This window comes from Larimichthys crocea, chromosome III (assembly GCF_000972845.2).
Source record: "Larimichthys crocea isolate SSNF chromosome III, L_crocea_2.0, whole genome shotgun sequence".
NCBI classification, from domain to species: domain Eukaryota; kingdom Metazoa; phylum Chordata; class Actinopteri; family Sciaenidae; genus Larimichthys; species Larimichthys crocea.
In genome coordinates this window covers 15,275,753-15,294,499 of record NC_040013.1, presented here as the reverse complement: position 1 = coordinate 15,294,499, position 18,747 = coordinate 15,275,753, and the positions used below count along the sequence as shown (strand labels likewise).

General features: G+C 42.5%; 2 protein-coding genes across 2 annotated transcripts; one reads left to right on the top strand and one right to left on the bottom strand.

The window, feature by feature from the left end:
* The first annotated feature begins 160 nt into the window (after positions 1 to 160).
* Positions 161 to 5,833, top strand: hps6 (HPS6 biogenesis of lysosomal organelles complex 2 subunit 3). The gene has a single exon (XM_027277479.1). It carries the CDS (start codon positions 446 to 448, stop codon positions 3,263 to 3,265), a length of 2,820 nt encoding a protein of 939 aa, XP_027133280.1. The 5' UTR covers positions 161 to 445; the 3' UTR covers positions 3,266 to 5,833.
* Positions 5,834 to 7,256: 1,423 nt separating this feature from the next.
* Positions 7,257 to 18,297, bottom strand: prom2 (prominin 2). Its single transcript, XM_010737585.3, has 24 exons — positions 18,132 to 18,297; positions 17,211 to 17,549; positions 15,755 to 15,819; positions 15,258 to 15,463; positions 14,969 to 15,089; positions 14,415 to 14,478; positions 14,220 to 14,309; positions 13,334 to 13,527; positions 12,599 to 12,673; positions 12,424 to 12,487; positions 12,145 to 12,301; positions 11,911 to 12,063; positions 11,687 to 11,810; positions 11,472 to 11,560; positions 11,272 to 11,356; positions 10,994 to 11,137; positions 10,826 to 10,894; positions 10,631 to 10,723; positions 10,456 to 10,509; positions 10,281 to 10,361; positions 8,972 to 9,040; positions 8,803 to 8,892; positions 8,527 to 8,639; positions 7,257 to 8,377 (listed from the first exon to the last, which is right to left on the bottom strand). The coding sequence occupies exons 2-24, from the start codon at positions 17,455 to 17,457 to the stop codon at positions 8,326 to 8,328; spliced, it is 2,499 nt and encodes an 832-aa protein (XP_010735887.3). The 5' UTR covers positions 17,458 to 17,549; positions 18,132 to 18,297; the 3' UTR covers positions 7,257 to 8,325.
* Positions 18,298 to 18,747: the final 450 nt, after the last annotated feature.

The following is an 18,747-nucleotide window of genomic DNA, read 5'->3' as shown; positions in this document are numbered from 1 at the left end:
AATATAATAATAAAAATAATAATAATACAGTAGCATAATAATAATAATAATAATAATAATAATAATAATAATAAAAAAAAAAAACAGTTTGTCTTCTCTGCGCCTGCGCACGGTCTCTGTCAGCATTTGGTCGCTGCTCGTCCAGCTCCTCCTCTTATGCAAAAACAAACTCCGGTATCCGGAAATTAACGATCCCGTGATGTTAGGGGCGTGCTAGCCTAGCATCGGAATGACTAAAGCGGCTTGCTCGGTTTGAAAACTAAAAACTTGTCCAGCTGTTGTTGTCAGCTCGAGGTCGAAGCTCCGTCACCGTCTACCTGACATGAGGTCAGCGGGGTCTGTCGGAGGGTGTATCCCTCCGCACCAGCGGCGTTAACACACGGGATGTGAAAGCCTCTTCTCACGGGACCGACCTAACGGGATGCCGCTCGGTTAGCTCAGATTTATGCGAGCTCGTTGTCAAAGTTGGAGAGTTATGGCGCGGTTGGTGTTGGAGCAATTGTCAGATTTCGGGGACTATAGCGGCGGTAAAGGGCTGACCGGCGACCAGCTCACGGACAGTCTGTCAGACGTCCGCCTGAGCCCAGATGGACGTCACATCCATGTCATCCTCCGCAAACCTAAGGTCGGTCTTGTGACTTTTGACAAGCACGAAAGACCCCAGCTGTCCCAGAACCAGAAGAAACTGGATTTGTGTTTGACAAGAACTGTGCCTATTGTGGATATTTTATATCTGGACCATAATAATAATAATAATAACAGCAGCAGTAGTAGTAGTAGAGATGCAGCAGCAGTGGCAGTGGTGTATGAGGATGGAAAAGCTGAGTTTTGGAGATTTCAGGAGTGCAAAGCAGGCTGGCATCTCCTGCAAACATCAGACTTGTGCAACAGCCCCCGAGCAAGAGTGGTGTCCGTGTGCGTCTGTGACAATCTTATCATCTGGTGTGAGGAGAGGCCGCCCTCAGAGAGCTCCCCTGCCTTCAGCTCCACAAGGAATAAGCTGAGATACTGTGTTTGCAGACGTGACTTTGAGGTGGAGGAGGGGGCCGTCAGCATGGGGGGAGTGAAAATCTCCCTCCACAACAATCCTAAATTCACCGTGGTCAGCTCGGGTGAATACGTGCATCTTCTCCCTGACTTGAAAGTGAAGCCGCCGTTGAGCATCTCCAGTTTTTTTCTCTCCTGGTCCCTCCGCCATGACTCCTTCACAATCAGCACCACGTGTAAGAACGCTCCCTTAAAAAGGCTTTCGTCTAAAGAGTCCGACTTTAAGAAGCTGCTGACGGACTGTTTGGGATATTTATCCACTCTGGAACCTCCTCAGATCTACGACTTTTCCCCGACAGCCTGTGGAGGCCTGCTGCTGCTCCTCAGCACGGGCTGGGTGTGTCTTCTCCAGAAAGACGGGATGCTGCGGCAGGTGTACAAACTGGCGGACAACTGCTTGGTAAAAGTCGGTGCTCACACTAGCCTCAGCCTGTACGAGAACACCCTGGCGCTGCTGGTGGGACAAAACTTGCATCTGATTGACGTGAACTGTGGCAGGGAGCTGGCAAAGATCGCGCTGAAGAGAGAGGGGTTGCTATATGTGAACCGGGCTGAAAGACAAACGCCTCACGTGCTCTCAGAAACTGGAGTTTTTGTGGTAGTGAACAAGGAGACGGACTACAGAGACTGCAACTCTAAGATGAAGCCTCCTGGTTGCACTGCAGTGGAGAGTATTCATCCTGGTGCCCTCCTGGTAGAGGCGGTCTTTGAGGAGGCCTGTAAATACTACCAGCAGAGGAGCCTGAGCAGCACCCAGCTCACTGTGGACGCCCTAAAGAAAGGAGGGAGATTCCAGGCCCCCATCTCTTTAGCCTCCATCCTCAGGAACTACCTCAGCACGGGGTCGGGGCAGAAAGGAGCAGAGCTGTCCAAGAACGGAGGAGTTGGATGTACAGCAGGGCAAGATAAGTTAATGTGCTCTCTGGAGGCTGAGCTCAAGGCTCTGGTCTCTCTGGAGGAGGTGAAGGGCAGTTTAGTGAGGGGAAGTGTGAAAGAGGTGGAGGCGGCGTGTGATAGTCTAGTTGAGAAAGAGGTAACTAGGTTGCTGTCGTCCTCGGAGCTGGATAAAGAGGCTCTGCTTTACCTCAACTCTATCTTCAACACCTTCCCCCACCAGGGGTGGAGGGCGGTGCAGGCTGCCCTTCAGCTACACTACAACGGGGAGGGCTCTCTGTCCAGCAGGGCTCCCCCTGACATTTGGAAAACTGTCCTCAGTCCTGTTGTCACACCCAGCACCCAAGCAAGCTCCCTCACATTCACAAACGGAAGGCCAAAACATAATCACAGCCTCAAAGGCGATCACATCGCCAACTGCAAAACCAAACCTACAAGCTCCGTTCCCCCAGCAGCCCTGCCCGTGTTTGAGCTCCTCTGCCACTCGGTTTTCCACTTCCAGCCCAGCTGGCTGCCCCAGTTCCTCGAGCTTGCACAACAGCGGCAAGGCTCAGCCGGCCTGGGCCTGAGTCTGGCCTCTTCGTCCTGGAGCTTCTCAGGTGGGCGAGGAGGTGAGGGCGGGGAGAAGAATGTGCCGCTCTACAAACGAGCCCTGTGCGTCTTGTCCAGCCTGAGCCCAGACAGAGACCAGCATCAGGACCTGGAGGTGGAGCTGCTGCTGGTCAGTGGACGGCCCAACGCCATCCTCCAAGCACTGAGGATCCTCATGGCTAAACAGCAGTGGGAGCGGGTCACGCAAGTGGCCCAGAAGTTCTGCAAGCAGAGTCCACTGCTCAACAAGGAGATTTTCACTACTCTGCTGTGTGAGGTGGCCCAGCACAGAGACCTGGACCCCTACCTGGAGCTGCTGTGGGTGCTGTGCCCAGAGGACCTCACTGTCACCACTATTCTCAACTTAGTGCTGAAAAACCTCCCGTCTCCTAACACCTCCTCTTCATCCTCAACCTCCTCCTCCTCCTCCTTCTGCACGTCCAGCACAGTCTCCTCACCCCCTGCTCCCTTTGCAGACTCCCAGAGCAGCCAGTTGACCATCGGGCTGTTGAAACCTCTGCTGAGAAAAGTCCTTCAGAGGGAGACCAAGCCTAGCCAGCGTTACGCCGACATCCTGCAATCGCCATCGTTCCCCCCTCCTGCACCTCCTCGCCAGCCGAGGGCCGTCACAGATCCCAGCACAGACTCAGGCGTAGAAACACCTGAACAGCGGTTGTCTACACACACAGCTGTCCCACAGACCAGGGTGGCACTACCTGCTAACCCAGTGTGATTGAACAAACGCTCAGAATAGAGAATAAAACCTCAATGCACGAAATTTAGAAGCTGTGTGCGTGTGTGTCGACAATCAAACAGAATAATATCAGTATCTTAAGGTAGCATCAGTGTGGTGAGGTTAATTGTGGTATTTGATGGTGTTTTTAAAAGAAAGGGGTAATGTCGGATAAAGTATGACTACTAGAAACTATGAAACGACTACTGAAGATCTTACCAGTGTAAATACTGCGGGTAATTTTAAGTCTTAATGTGTATATAATGTATCTGCATTGTTATTTATCTCTTAAGCCTTAACAGCATGTGGATGAGAATGTCATTGCATTGAATAAGCTTCGCCTTTATCAGAATAGCATCAGTAAGTGACAGTATATTGTGTTAACGCGCAATATATGTATATCTGTTCGGTCAAAATCAAAGCCACTAACTCCCGTTTTTGGGGTTCATCGTATCTGTATGCGTAGAACATTCTGTGTCTTTGCCTTTAGAGTAAGAAGTCTGCTAATTGTAGCCAAGTATAGCTGCCTTTAAGTCGTTGATGTCAAAGTGTTTTCGTGCAGTGGGTAATCCACTGATCCTTATCCAGACAAGCTGGCCTGTGTTTGAATGTTTGTTTTAAGTGTGATATGGTTTCAAAGAGGAGGAGGAGGAGGAGGAGGAAGCGGAGGGAGGGGGTGTCAAAGGTTCCTTTACTGACTTCTTGTTTTGTACTTAACATGTTATGTCTAAGTGCTTAAATATTAACTATGTATAGGTTTCTATGGGATCAACCAGACCATGTAACGTCTGTAAACCAAACTTAAAACCGCCCTTTGCTCCCATTTTCCCCATACGTCTCACTGGACTCCATCTTGTCCTCGCAGCTCGACTCACAGGACATTCCAGACCAAATACCCAGTAAAAGTGACTCACAGTTCGACTTGAAATTCAATTTCGGAAGTAATTCTGTTAGTATCCCAGTGTGGGTTGGGCACATTGTGACTAACATAGGCGCCCTGCTGCTTGCACAAGGTCCTGTACATCTCCCTTCATGGACCCAGGGAGGATAATGTTATTAGAGATGTTAGGCTCTCTGTATTCTTGTCCCTGTTAGTTTTTTCCATGCTCTGAAACTGATTGCACTTTTATATATCACCCCAGTCAGTATTGTTTATACCATGCCATTGATGCATCTGTTTAGATGAATGTTTTCTGATTAGAGTGCTGCAAACAAAAGTATACTTAAGTGCCGGTTGTCTTGATGCCTTCGTTAATGCTTTCTGTTGGAGCAGCCTGTATAATTTGTTAAAGTGTTTTTGGGGGTTTTTTGTGCGTAATGTGGAGCCCTCTAAAACAAAATGAGATTGCAGCAATCTTTGTAAGACAGCTGAAATGATAACCCGTGTCTGGGTGAAGCAGAGAGAAGAGAAACTCTTGTGACATGCCATTAGTGCTGAGTGACAATCAGACTCCAAAATGCTGCAGAACGATCAGAGTGCCTTTCACAGACCCGCTCTTCATTTACAGGGTAGTGTCACATTCCTGCTGCCTCTACAGAGGCAGATGAGAGGATACGTTCTGAGTTTGTACTGTTGTTTTTTTATTGTTTTATGTGGCTAACAGAACTTGTCCTGCACAATCAGAGGCCATTTTAATAACATTTTAATTTCAGTATCAAACACAGCTGACTTCTCACTCTGATTGGTATATTAATATTGTCAATCCAAGCTCTGTACACTTGAACAAGCACAACATAATCTGCAAACGATCAGTTTGCTGTTCCAGAGTCACTGGGAACTCCCTGACTTCCCCAGACAGGCCACTCAGCCTGATATTAATCTAACTTTGCTTTTGGTTTCGGTTAACAAATAGGAAATGCTCCTGGACTTTGTTAACTTTTGGTGATGCTGTCCTTTTTGAAGCAGTATTTCAAAAAAAGACAAGATGTATACAAGTATTTATGAACAGATGCTGTATGCCATTAAACTGAAGATGAAACTTCTGTTTGCTCACCCCGAGTTTTACTTGTGAAGTTATTTCGAATTTGTTGTGGTGTTGTTTTTAATTGGATTACATCGTGTTCCTGTGACATCCCTCCCTGATACATGTCAAATAACGATACATGTATCTGTCAGCTAACTTGTCTACCAGTGTCACCTATGTGCCAAGTTCCCACAGATAGCTGTATTTCTGGTTTGTTCAGCTCTATCAGCGTATTCCATTCACCCAATGCACAACAACAGGTCTAGCTGACAGATCACGCACTATTCAAAGTGAAACAACTAAAATGTCAAGGCCAGTGTACTCTTTTATGTTTATTCATTCAGTTTTTTTGTTTTTTTTTACAGCAGAATCAGTCAAACTTGAACAAAAGCGCTGATATAAGAGCTTAGTTATGCCAATATTTGAGGTCTTGTTCACACAGTTCATTCATATGATCCACTGCCCCATTTCTGAGTTCCACCATGACCTTTCCACAGACAAATCTACTTAGAGCTGCAGCGTTACGTGTGTGTATGCGATGCAGTGCATGGATTTGAGTGTGTAAATGCACTAATGTTTCATGCTCAGGGCCCATAAAGAGGAATGTTCAGTCTGTCGCCTCTTAACTAATAACTAAAACACAGGTCAGATACTGAGTGTGTGTGTGTGTGTGGGTGGGTGGGTGCTGGTTCTTGCAACAAATAGGCAGGTTCCACATGGGGATGTGAGGGTACGACTGCAGGAGTGGAGTAAGTGTAGAGGTGGGAGGTGGAAGCCAGTGAGTCCTGTATCATCAGTGTAAGAGGCAGAGGGTAATAAGAGGCTGTCTTCCCAGGGCAACAGAACAGCAGAGAGCTGCAGAAACTCATAACCTGATACCTGACATCCCTCAGGCAAACATCCCTCTATTTTCCTCCCCACCTCCGCCTGCCTTTCTCTTTCTTTTGGTGTCACATGTTTTTTTTTTTTCCCTCAGATTGAGTTTCTCTGCATCCACCCTCCTGTGTTTCAAGGCTTTGAGTCATGCCGGTGCTGTAATGCTATCCATTTACTTGTTCTAATTATAGATTCTGTAAACAATAATGAATCCAAACAGAAGCTGGGCGTTCCTGTCTTTTCCCCTGTCCTCCACTTGTCTCTGATCAGCTGACTGTATCCTGCAGAGCTACATGAATGAATGCATCAGGACAGGGATAACTGCATAAAGTAACATTTCATTGTTTTTATTACTCTCAGGGTAGAGTTAACTTATATTTGACATTTGAATTACCCACAGAAAAGTAACACTGAAGCTTATAGGAGCTGAAAATACTTAAAAATACAGTGGACGGTGATACTTTTTATACCTTGTAGTTAATTTAGTTTATCGATGTAATAATCAGACTCCCCCTATTTGTCTCACATGATCAGACAATAAATTATTGTATGGATCACCACCCTTAAATTAAAATTGTATTTTCTCCCAAAGGCTGTGATTTCATTTCTATGCTGAAGGGTTGAATGCAGTCCTTTCCCACAAGGTATGCCTGTTATTATTTGAGCAGTTTTTTTTTCATCTTTACATGACAATTTTGATCTTTTTGTACTGTAATTAATCTGCACAGTGTCACATGAGAGGGCAACTTGATGCGTGACTGTAATCATGATCACAAAGACACAATCTCTGCCTATCATAGTAAATTATAACATTAAATAAGATGTGTATATGTGTGTAATCTGTGTGATCCATGTGCTTTTAACTGTTTGTGACCAACACTTACAAGTAACTGATTTCAGAGTACTGAGATCACAATTAAATAAAATTGTATTGTTTTATGTTGTTGTCACACATTAACTATAGGACTGTATACAGACTTAGACTTAGCAGTGTAATGAAGGATCATGTACCATCCAAAGGGACATAGTGGGTTACAAATGTGAACTGTGAAAAGCACTTTCATGGTTAGTGTGGAAAATAGACACTGACTGATCTGTGAGATTCCTCTCATGTTATGGCTAAAAGGTAGAAAAATGCACAGCAGACTCGGTGCAGTCGTTGATCAGTAACAGTTTTTACTTTTACATAGTTTTCACAACAGCAGGCAGAAATGTTCACAACCTTTTAACCACACTGAGCAAACATAAAAAGACCATATAAAGTGCTGTGTGACAAAAAAGATCAAAGTACAAAATAATCAATATCGAATCATAAATCACATGAGCCAAAATCAATATTTACAAAAACATATTTAAAAATGTAACAAAACTGGGTTGGTGTTTAGCTAAGTTGGTGGAGCAGCCGCCCCATGTGCGAAGCTTCAGTCCTTGCTGCGGAAGCCCAGGGTTTCGAATCCGACCTGTGGCTCTTTCCCGCACGTCATTCCCTGTCTCTCTCCCCCCACATTCCTGTCACTCTCCAGCTGTCTCTATCAAATAAAGCTTGAAAGGGATTGAGGAATGATTCATTCAAGAAATAGTGCTTTGATTTTCAATACTAGTGCAAGTATATACATTATAGGCATGTAATTAAAAAATGTTTCCCATTGGAATCAGGTTGCCAAACCACGGCAGTATACAGACACACAAATGCCTGTTGGCACGGTAACACATTGCTGCGTTTTGTGAGAGCACTGCACATCAAACATGACTGCACAGACATGTGTCAATCAACAAAAATCAGCTTTACAATTTGAAATATGGAGCACATATTGCCAGAATACAGCAGCAGCTCATAGTTTATACATTAAATACATATAAATCATTTATGTAGTACCAATCTCTTTGAAACTTTATTTAAGATTATGAAAAAAAAATCCCTGCAGATTCCCTTACGCCCTGTGTCCCCCTGAGTTCAATTCAAAGACGCTGCATGCGGTGTATGAAATGTATTGTATAACCACTGCAGTCGCTTAATATGTGACTTTGCTTCTCCATCTTATAGTGAACATTTTGATTAAAAAAAAGGATTACATACATAATAATACATAATACATAACTCTTTTTTTCAGTTTGTTGTGTCACATCTGTGCAGAAGTACCTCATGTGTTTTTATTATATCAAGTTATGCCAACTGTGGCTGCAGTCTTTGTACATATGTATCGTACATATGCTATCTTCTCAGGTGATTTTCATCTGGGCCCTCGGGAAGTGATTCATCATTATGTGGTCACTGAAAATAGAGATATTAACAGAGGTCACAGGCAGGCCGGCACAAATAAATCAGTCATGTGATTCTTTCACAACATGCATATATATGAGTGTGTGTGTGGAAATACATCAAGTAGACGTTTGTATTTTAATTTTCTTCATGCCACTTACTCAAAGACATCAGAGGACTTCATTTTTCTGTAGTACTTAGCTAGCTTGATGGTAAAAATGATGCTGGGGATAAAGAAGATGATGCACCAGCCCAGACTGAACCAGAACGCATTCTACAGAGACAGAGAGAGCATGCATAAACACTCATATAAAGAACTGAAAAAACCAAAAGCGATTTATAACAGTTTAAATCTCAAACTAGTCCCTCCTCTCAGACTCCTTGTGTATTTGTAATCAATTAGGCTGTAGGCGGAGCTGGCAACATCTAATCCTCACCAGAGACTCCACAATGTTTGCGCACAGGAGATTCTCAACAGAGTCCACAGAACCCGCCACCGGCCCACAGCGGCCCACCTGCTGCGTGATCTGAGGGAGAATGCACAAATGAGTGACAGTGCAAAAAGGTCACTTTAACTACTTCAACAGAGATCTGAACAGACTTTACCGTGATGTTGGCCCATTTGGCAAAAGTATTGAAGTAACCCAGCTGACAGTCCAAAAACTTTCTGCTCTCCTGAGATTGAAAGAGAGAGAGAGAGAGTCAGACAGTAAATTCCACACATTTTCCCCCTGCTTTATAGTGGGAAGTCATGAGGAATCAGCAAATTAACTTCTGGGTAAATCCTCTGAAGTGACCCATGAATAACTGAAATAGCATTCTGATTAGACAGGGAAAGGCAATTAACGTTTATTATTATTGTGTGGCACGTTTAATTTAAAAGTGTTTCAGATAATACACCTTAAAGGATAAGTCTGGCCTCTTATTGTCAACAAATCCCATGAAAAAAAACAATGACCAAAACCAACAATTGCCTAATCCCTCGATGAAGTATTGTCTGTGCAGCAAAAGATCTCATTATTATGTTCAAATATTTGTGAGCTCAAACAGATAAGTTGAGGGCCGCAGATTTGTTGACATTAAAAGAAATGTGAACAATACAATCATTTAAATAGAAGATGGGGGGTGATGATGATTAGGAAAGTCAAGATATAAGTGCAAGGTGGATAATGATAGTAGATGCTTAAGTTTCAGTCAAAGACAGTGGAATTAAAGGTCATTAAAGTTAAGTTGGGGAGTTGTAGCTGGTGCTGGGGCCTTTCTTTGTGGAGTTTGCATGCTTTCCCTGCATGTCTGCATGGGTTCTCTCCAGGTGCTCTTCCTCTCACAATCCAATGACATGTAGGTTAATTGGTAACTCTAAATTGCCTGAAGGCGTGAATTTGAGTGTAAATGATTGTTTGTCTCAATGTGTCAGCCCTGGTGATGACCTGGTGACTTTAGTCCAATGTCAGCTGGTATAGGTGCCAACCCAACTCGACCCTCATTAGGATAAGTGGTTGGACAACGAATTAATGAAGTCAGAGCATGTTTCTCCATCTCCGAAAGACGGTTAGAATTTGTATGATATGGTCAGTTTTCTTATTATTTTTATATTATCTTTCTTATTTTTGTTAAGATCCTTTACATAATCTTAAAAATAAAATAGACCCCCAAATATCATCCCAGACCCTTTAGTACATCTGCTTCACTTCAAAGCATGCATGAATAAATACGACTTGGACACTAAATGCATGCCTTGTGGACGTGGAAGCAACAAGCACATTGTCTCAACTACAAGCAGCACACCCTTATTCACTGAGCCACGGCACCTCCCCCTCATCCCCTCCGGCTAAATGACTGACCGACCACAGGCATTAAAAGACCACATGGAGCACTTTTTCTTCTAACTCATGTGACTCGTGGCTCTACTCACGGTCTTGATGATCTGTGTCGTATTTGTGTCGAGGAAGTCATGTGCTGCTTCTACGTTGCTTAGCACCTCCCCCACTGTTCCCTGGAAGGGAGAGGAGAGAAGTGAGCCGCAGAAAGAGAGGGTAGGAGAATTATCTTTATTCCTGGCAGTTCCAGGTGCTAGTCAGTGTACTCACATTGATTTTCTCTCCGATGGATTGAATGCTCTTGATGGTCGAGTTGAGGTTTTCCTGAGGGCAGAAGCAGTAGATGTCTATGTTTAAATTCAGATGGATGGCCAACATGGGGAAAAAGAAGAACCAGATGAGGAGATTAGGAGAGATGGCAGCCAAGACAGGGCAAGATACTCACCAGTTGTGGGGTGATGGTTCTTTCCATGTTAGACTGGATCTGTCTCAGGTCTCTGGCCTCAGTTTGGAGCTCATTTTTAATTTGATTGTCATTCTAGAAACAAGCATATGGCTGATTAGTAGATAGAACATGAGCATCAGGAAAAGAAAGCATTCAGTTAGGAATTATGTGTTACGTTAATGTCTTGTGACTTACTTGACTTTGAGAGATACGGTCAAGTATATCTGCTGTTGTATTCAGATTGATGCTGGAAATGTTGTTCATCTGAGAGACATCAGATCACAATTACACAGTTACACGTGGATACATGTAATGACAGTATATCTGAACAAATATACATGCAAGACCATGGACAATGCCTACCTGTTGAAATATTTGTGCAAAGTCAAAATCTTTAGCTGTGGCCGAAAAGCTGATTAGTTCATTTTTAATTTCAGGGCTCAGGAGAGTGATGGTGGTCAGAGTGATGTTTGCACCGTCAAAATACTGCTGGATCTCCTTTGTGTACTGTGTGTGACCAACAGAGGGGGGATGAGATGGGATGAGAAACGAAAACAAACATTGCAAATGATGATATAGGTCTGGTTTGACAAGAATAGCTCAACGCCGTGTGTGTTCAATGCACCTAAAGGAAAACTCACTTGAGACATATTGAGCAGTTCGTTAAGGTTTACGACCTCGTTCAAGTGGAGTGTCGTCCACAGAGCTTGGTTTTTCTTGCAGTCTCTGAAACATCGACATCAAGTCAGGTTTCAGAAATCAGAAGTTCTCACATACAATGAACTTTCCTTCATATTTTTATGCATAACACAAGCCTGTGTGTACGCATTTGTTTACATACTTATAGATATCAGAGATACTGAGGTTGGTTTTCAATCCCAAAGCTGGACCTATCTCCAACCCTGGTATTAGACCTGGAGTATCAATGATCTGCAGAGAGAATACACAATAATATTAACAAAAAGATATAAAGACACTGCTTCTGTATTACATATTGGTGTTTCTGATGCATTCAAATAGAAGTGTGTGCGCAGGTGCATATTTTTGTATTGCTACCTTGAACAGTTCTCCGTTGTTCCAAGGTTTACAGATCAGAGTGTAAGCGCTCCCACCTAATATGAACAGCACCAGCACCACTATCATTAACAGCCAGGAGAAGACGAAGCTGAAACCTGCACCCCTGCAACCACATCCTAGTTAGAGATCAAAGGAGCTCAGGGGGTGAAACAGTTTGAAAGAATCACTTACTAAAGTAACCAATATTACAATCCAACCCTCACATCATGAAGAAGGTGCCTCCACAGTCCGCCGTGCAGGAGCGCTTTGTGGGGTTTTCTTTCGGTTTTAGACCCATAGGGCCCAGGGCCAGACCAAGAAGGTTACACACCACCACCAGGAGGACGAAGCAGCACAGGACCACACACACTGCCCATCTGGAGAAACATACACATGTGATAACTGATTTTGGGCCTTCTTTCATTGATGCCATGTGCTTGCACATCCTGGCTTTTTACCTAATATGCTCGCCTTTCTTGACCTCTGGTGTGATCTTGCCGATTTTTCTCTGCACATCGTGCAGAGACCCCAACACGTTGTTCAGAGCGGATAAAGGGATGTCACTGGTGACTTGTGATATCTGTTTTTTTATCTCATTCAACAGCTGCTGGCTATCTAAAAAAAATACACAAACACATATACATTTTTTAAATTTATTTTCTGAATAGTTAATTATGAAATTATTATTTGAGAGCTGTGAAGGCCTAAAGTTTAGGACAGTAAATATGATTACTCACTTTGAACAATATCAGCAGTGTCATTGGTCACCGTCTGGGGGATGCTGTGGAAATAATCCTCTACCTGAAATAATATCATATACATATTATTTTTTACTTATTTCAATTAGTTAACATTATATTTTGATGGTTGATGATATTGTTAGCATATTTTTGTTTCAGAGAAGTCACTGACCTCCTTGATTTCAAATTTGAGATTAGTTTCCATGACTTTATCCACTGAGGACTGGATTTTAGTCAAGCTGGAAGTCTGTGGAGAACAATCATAGTCACACACGTGCAACCATTGTGACCAGAAATCACATGTAATCACTTGTTATACTTCAAACTAACAGAAGGGGGCAGCAGACTTCAGCAAAACAGGCAGTTTGTTATCAAAGTGCGATAGACCCACAATTAAAGAGAGTTGATACCAAAGATCATAATATATCTGATATATATCATATAATACATTCATTTAAATGGTCAGGAGGAGATGTGACAAGAGGGGAGGAAAGTTAAGGAGAGGTGAAAGGAGACAAGAAGTATGAACAGGAGAGGAAAGCTCCTTTTTTCTTTAAGCTTGTCGCAGGAGAGGAGAGGAGGTCAGGGAAAGGGAGGGGAAGAAAGAGAAGATGAGAGAAGAGAAGAGGAAAATGTATGTGTCAGAGTAAAAGTGTAGGAGGATGCAGAAGGACAGAAGGGAGGAGGACAAGTCAACTGTTATCATGTGTCACACTATCTTAGCCTTAATCAGAGGCGGTTTGATTGCATAAATGATTCTTCCTGTTGCTGCATGATGATGAATCTTGTAACAAGGCCTATTCTTGGTGTGTACTCACTTCAGAGTTGAACTCTGAATATACTCCTCTTTTGCGTAATATAGGAGTATTCCATTTTGCATCCTAGGTTACACAAAATAAGCACTTACAGAGATGGTGATGTCCAGTACATCCAGTCTCTGTAGATTTATGTTGTTACAACCGATGCAGGCTGCATTAGATGAAGTCTGACTGATGCGCCTTTTAACAGCAGACACATTGCCGTGGAGGAGGTCCAGGCTGGACTGCAGCTGGACCAAAGATGAGTTCAGCTTTTTCAGTTGAGCATCAATGTTTACAGTCTCTGCTCATACAAATGAAAAACACACACATATTGGTCAGCATACAAGAGAAATAACAACAGGAAATTGATTATTAAAGGGGATGTTATCCATCTGCTTGTAGTAAAGCATTACAAATATTTTCCATATTGCTCTACTAAGCCGGCTGTGTTACATTAAGAGTCCTGTTAACCACGACTGCAAATTATGTATCAGCAATTTGTCATTTTGGGTAAGGCAGAAAAAAACACCATACTGGAAACTTCTGCATTAAATTACAAAACCTAATAGATTACCATTGTTTTAAATTTTGTTGAATTCAATCATTAGCAGCCATCCGTTACAAGACTAACTGTAGCCTGGCAGTTAATTCTACTTGAAGAAAAATAAGTTTCTTCCACATTCATGATATTTCCCATCATTAATTCAGGTTTTTCCTTTAATTTGTTAGCTGTAGCGGCATGTCACGGGTACAAGTTTCTGTATTCGCCTTTTGTTTCTTTTGTTTATTAGGTAATATCTAATAAAAACTGCTTCCCACAAAAAAAGAAACCCGCCAGTATATCAAAGACAAGACTTAAGAAGTAAACTGCAGTGAAACTAGAGTGCCCTTATGCAGGTCCCCGCCTTTGTGATGACTAATATCATGACAAATATGTACACAGACATTTACATGCTTAGACTTAAACAGAACAGAGCATGCAGGTACCAATACCTTGGTCCAGAAGTTTAACTGAATGCAGCGCTGGGTCCAGGATAGCTCTAAAAACATTCTGGATCTCTGTTCCCAACTGATGTCCAATGGCTGATTCATACAGACAAACAGGCTTTAGATGATTAATTCTGTTGATTGTCATAGCAGTCACAGTGAAGTTCCTCTGTTTTGACATTATTATTTCCCTGTTCTTACCAAGTAGGTTTCCGTTAACCTCCTGTATGGTTTTGTAGCTCTCGTTCAACACATAGTCGATTTGCTGGAAACAGGCAGAGATAAAACAAACAATTTAAAAGTGTGCACACAAGATATGGTTTAAAAATACAGCATACTGTATGTCATGGACTGATTCCATCAGCAATCATGCATAGCAGATTTGGCAAATGACAAAAAACAAACAAAAGACAAGACGTCTTTCTTTCCAGCCTTTTCCCATTCTCTTGTAGCTCGAGATAAGTGTATTGACACTGCAGTGCATGGCTAGTCATTAATCAGTGGGCTGACTGGAGAATTGGGTCTGTTTGCATCTCACACAAAAGCTGTCGACTCACAGGAGGAGTGCAGCACTTAATGTGACAACAGGGTTATTTATTATATTTTTTTTTTTTTCAGAATAAAGATGAAGCGCAGTTAGGCAACCAGTATTGACAAATGTTGCGACACTGTGTTCGCAGACCTTCGACTTTCCACACTCATACACACGCATACATACTCACATGCACTTCAGTCAACAAGATGGTTGATCTTACCTTAGGCACAGAAGTGAGGAAGGTGTTGATGTTATCTATACTTTTGATGAGGTCTGCTGTACTCTGGTCCATGCTCACTTTGAGCGCTTGGTTACTTCTGAACATGCAAATGTTTCCAGCACTACAAACACACAGACACACACACATACACAGACACAATTCAATTTGTGTCTTGAACATAACGTCAACCGAAGGGAGACACACACAAGCAGTGAGGCATCCAAATTCAAGCTGTATTTTTTCAGTATATCATTACATCAGATGAGAGCACACACACATACACACTTACAGGATAATGACTGTGGTGATGAATGCACACCAGTAGAGGGTTCTTCTGCGACAGTGAATGGAAGAAGTTTGTTTCTGATACATCTTCCCACCACAGTTGTCACAGCACCGACAGCACGCCAAGAAGAAACCAACTATGGGCATCAGAACGATGTACAGGACACCAATGGCTGCACACACCAAGAAACCCACACGATACACCAGGAACTGAATAAAAAACACAGGTATATGCAGAACAAACAGATAAATAACATGTGTTACAACTAAAATGACACAAATATTCATTTCTGGGCCCGAAATGGCAGAACAGAGGCAGGTCTTGTCAAACATTTTACTCTACTGGGATACAAACACAAAGGCTGCTTCAGAGTTAAACGTTCTCAGATTACAAAGTCGGGTAGCTCTAAAAGGAGGGTGTGTCTGTTTTGTTTTACCATATATAGGCTACTGTAGAAATTCATACCGACATCCTAGAATATGTGAAACTCATTTACTTACTTCTTTGATGTTTTCTTCATCAACCTGTTCATGCTTAGCATCCTTGACTATTTTCAGGACCAGATCTAGAAAGAAATCAAAAAGAGAAAAAAAGGTTTTTAAAAGGAACAGAAACACAGCTTTTAGAGGCTAATTCTCTTCTACACTGCCCTAGTTATCCATACACAAAAGCTCAGCCAGTGGGGACAATGTGTCCTGTGCCCCGTACAAACATTTTAATCTCTCTCATTGTAAAAGTGGAAATCTGACACCTCCATCTTGTGGTTACCAGGAAACCAGGACAGCTATCAGGAGAGATTAGGTTTTTTTACACACAAAAAAAATGTGTTAGAAAAGCCTGCCTGTTTAGGGGTTCCACAGAAACTACAGCTATGTCTGAATATTATTTACAAAACACAGGAACAGGTGACTGAAAAGGGAGACAAAGGCTTCCATGTCTGTCACACAAGCTATTCCCATCTTGTTTATGACAAGATGGGAATAGCTTGTTAGAATTAGAATTTTTCCACACTGCTTTTCCTGAAAAATTTCCCTTTTAACATTAATCTCGCTTGTGAACTGCAACTGGAACTGCAAGCCACTTGAGTGTTTGCTGACTGTCATATGATTATGTTATACTATCATTACATAAAGTTGGTGTTTCAGTTGTTTACAAAGATATTTGACTTCCTGCCTTCTGGAAAAGTGTTCATTGTTTACTTATAAACCTTTATAACCTTCAGCTTAGTGCCAGATCGCAAATCTAAAACCCACAATTTACAGTAAGCCATTTGCTTTATCAAAGAGCGATGGCAAACAGTGTGTTCAAACAACTTTTAACTCTTACCGGTTAACAAAGAAGGAAAAACAAGTCGTTTTATGAACAATGAAGTAGCCACTGGTTGAAATCCACTCACAACTGAATTCACAATATATGATTACACGATGAGTAACAATGACTTTGTCCAAAAGTTGTCTGAAACCTTTCTGTGCTCATATATTTTCCATTTTGAAATCAATACTAAGCAGGAAGTGATGTGGGAAATGGAGAATGCGTCATAGAGCAATTGCAACACATTGCAGGGATGGACATAAAACAACAGGTGTGAGTAACACAGGGAAATCACCAGCCTGACCTTAAAGCCGGACAAAGAGGTTAAAGAGTGACTGGCTGAAAACAAGAATTTTCATTAGCTTACTGATTAACCCATCCTGTCACCTCAATTGCATAGACTGTAGAGCAGACTGTAGAGCAGACTGTAGAGCAGACTGTAGAGCAGGTGTGAAGGTTAAATTTAGATGTGCCACTCTCTGTAGGGAAATTTTGCCACTGCAGGGCGTGAAAGCCAAAATATTTCAATGTAATTTAAATTGCACCTGGTTGCTTTGGACATGACCTAACACACAAGCTATGAGTAAGTCCTGTGCATCAGAGGTTCAAGATGTTTGCTTAGTGTGTAGTAACGACGATACTGACCTACAGGAAAGGGTTTAGATTGCACTGTGTGCAGGAAGGACTGGACAAAAGAGGCCATAAAACCCGCATTAGTGTCCTCCCTTGTGTCCTGGTTCTGGAGCTGGGTGAGATTCTGTGGGGCCACGGCTGCTGGACAGGCAGTGTGTTGAGGGACAGTCTGGGCCAGGCTGAGCCCCAACAGCAGCACTCCTACTCCGGCCCTGAAAGCTCCAGCGTTTCCCTGCCTCATATTCTCACATAACCCCATGGCTTCAGGTGAGATGCGTGGGGGAAAACTTGGCCGTAATAAACGGGTTTATATAATGATCACCTCATGGCACAAGCTCCGTCTTGACGCGTCTGGAAACAAGACAAAAAGACAGAATAGAAACACAGTCATAGGGTGGCTAGGGAATTACAGATTGGAGAAGAAACCCACAGACTGAGTCAGTGCTTGTCACACAATAGCAACAAGAAAAAACTGTTTTACAGAAGAAAGGCAACAATGACATTTTGTAAATAGGAAATATAAACTGAGAAAAACCATGCTCCCTAAACTTCTCTTTTATACTTCTCTACTTTCTGTCACAGAGTACACAATGTGCTGACATTTAAATGTTACAGGTAGGATATTACAGATGACAAATGAGTGCTATTATGTCTGGTTATGGTGCCACAGCTCTGTTCATGATATAAACATGGAAAGTCTGCATTTATCTCAGATACCTTCATCACTTATGTTTATGCAAACTTACAAATTTCCTGCACTAAACTAGGTGCAGCTCTCTTAAGCAAATACACACAGAGTATATTTACTGTACATATTAGGACTCTGGAAACAAACAGTGTAGTTCATACAAGTCTAGGCACATGAGTGAGTTAGACAAGAGTAAGGAAGAAATAGCAATGTGTTAGAAATTAAAATGTATCAAAGTGACTTACCTTCTTTGACTAGGCAGTGAAGGGTAGTCGCATCGCTTTTATCTTCTAAAAATTCTGTTAGGGGCGTGTAACTACAGTCCTGTAGAGAACTGATATGCTCTGCTGCCGCTGACAAGTTGAAACTTACTGTGTGCTCGCCTGGAGAACACTGCCACAAAGAAGAGAGGGAGGGTGAGAAAAGGGACCAAAGGAGGCAGTAAGGGAGGGTCTTACAGAGAGAAAACAGAGGGAGGGAGGGAGTGACGTGGTGAAGAGAAGTAAGCATGTGGAAGTAAAGGAAATAATGTGTGTGTTATCTGCAAACAACAGGATTCTTCCCGACACTGGTTCCTGGATTTTGAAGTTTGACAGATGGAATAGAGGGGGTTGTCAAGCCTAACGTGCCAGTGTCAATTATGCAAAGAGTTAAATTGTGACGTGGGTTTACTTTGTGGGGAAAACAGAGAAACATGTCGTTTCAAGTTCAATTTAGTATTCACAATCTAGTTATTTTGATAAAAAGTTGTGTGTTTGTGCTGGATACAAATAAATTAAAACGTTTTTTAAATTTAATCAGTCCCCATCTGCAATGGTGTGGTGTCCAAACAAGCAACAGCACAGCCCAAATATGCAGCAC

Coding starts and splice junctions, on each gene's coding strand:
- hps6 (XM_027277479.1), top strand. CDS start 446: ATGCGAGCTCGTTGTCAAAGTTGGAGAGTTATGGCGCGGTTGGTGTTG.
- prom2 (XM_010737585.3), bottom strand. CDS start 17,457: ATGGGGTTATGTGAGAATATGAGGCAGGGAAACGCTGGAGCTTTCAGG. Junction 10,724..10,825: donor ACCGTATCTCTCAAAGTCAA/GTAAGTCACAAG, acceptor GCTTGTTTCTAG/AATGACAATCAAATTAAAAA. Junction 10,362..10,455: donor CCATCGGAGAGAAAATCAAT/GTGAGTACACTG, acceptor TCTCCCTTCCAG/GGAACAGTGGGGGAGGTGCT.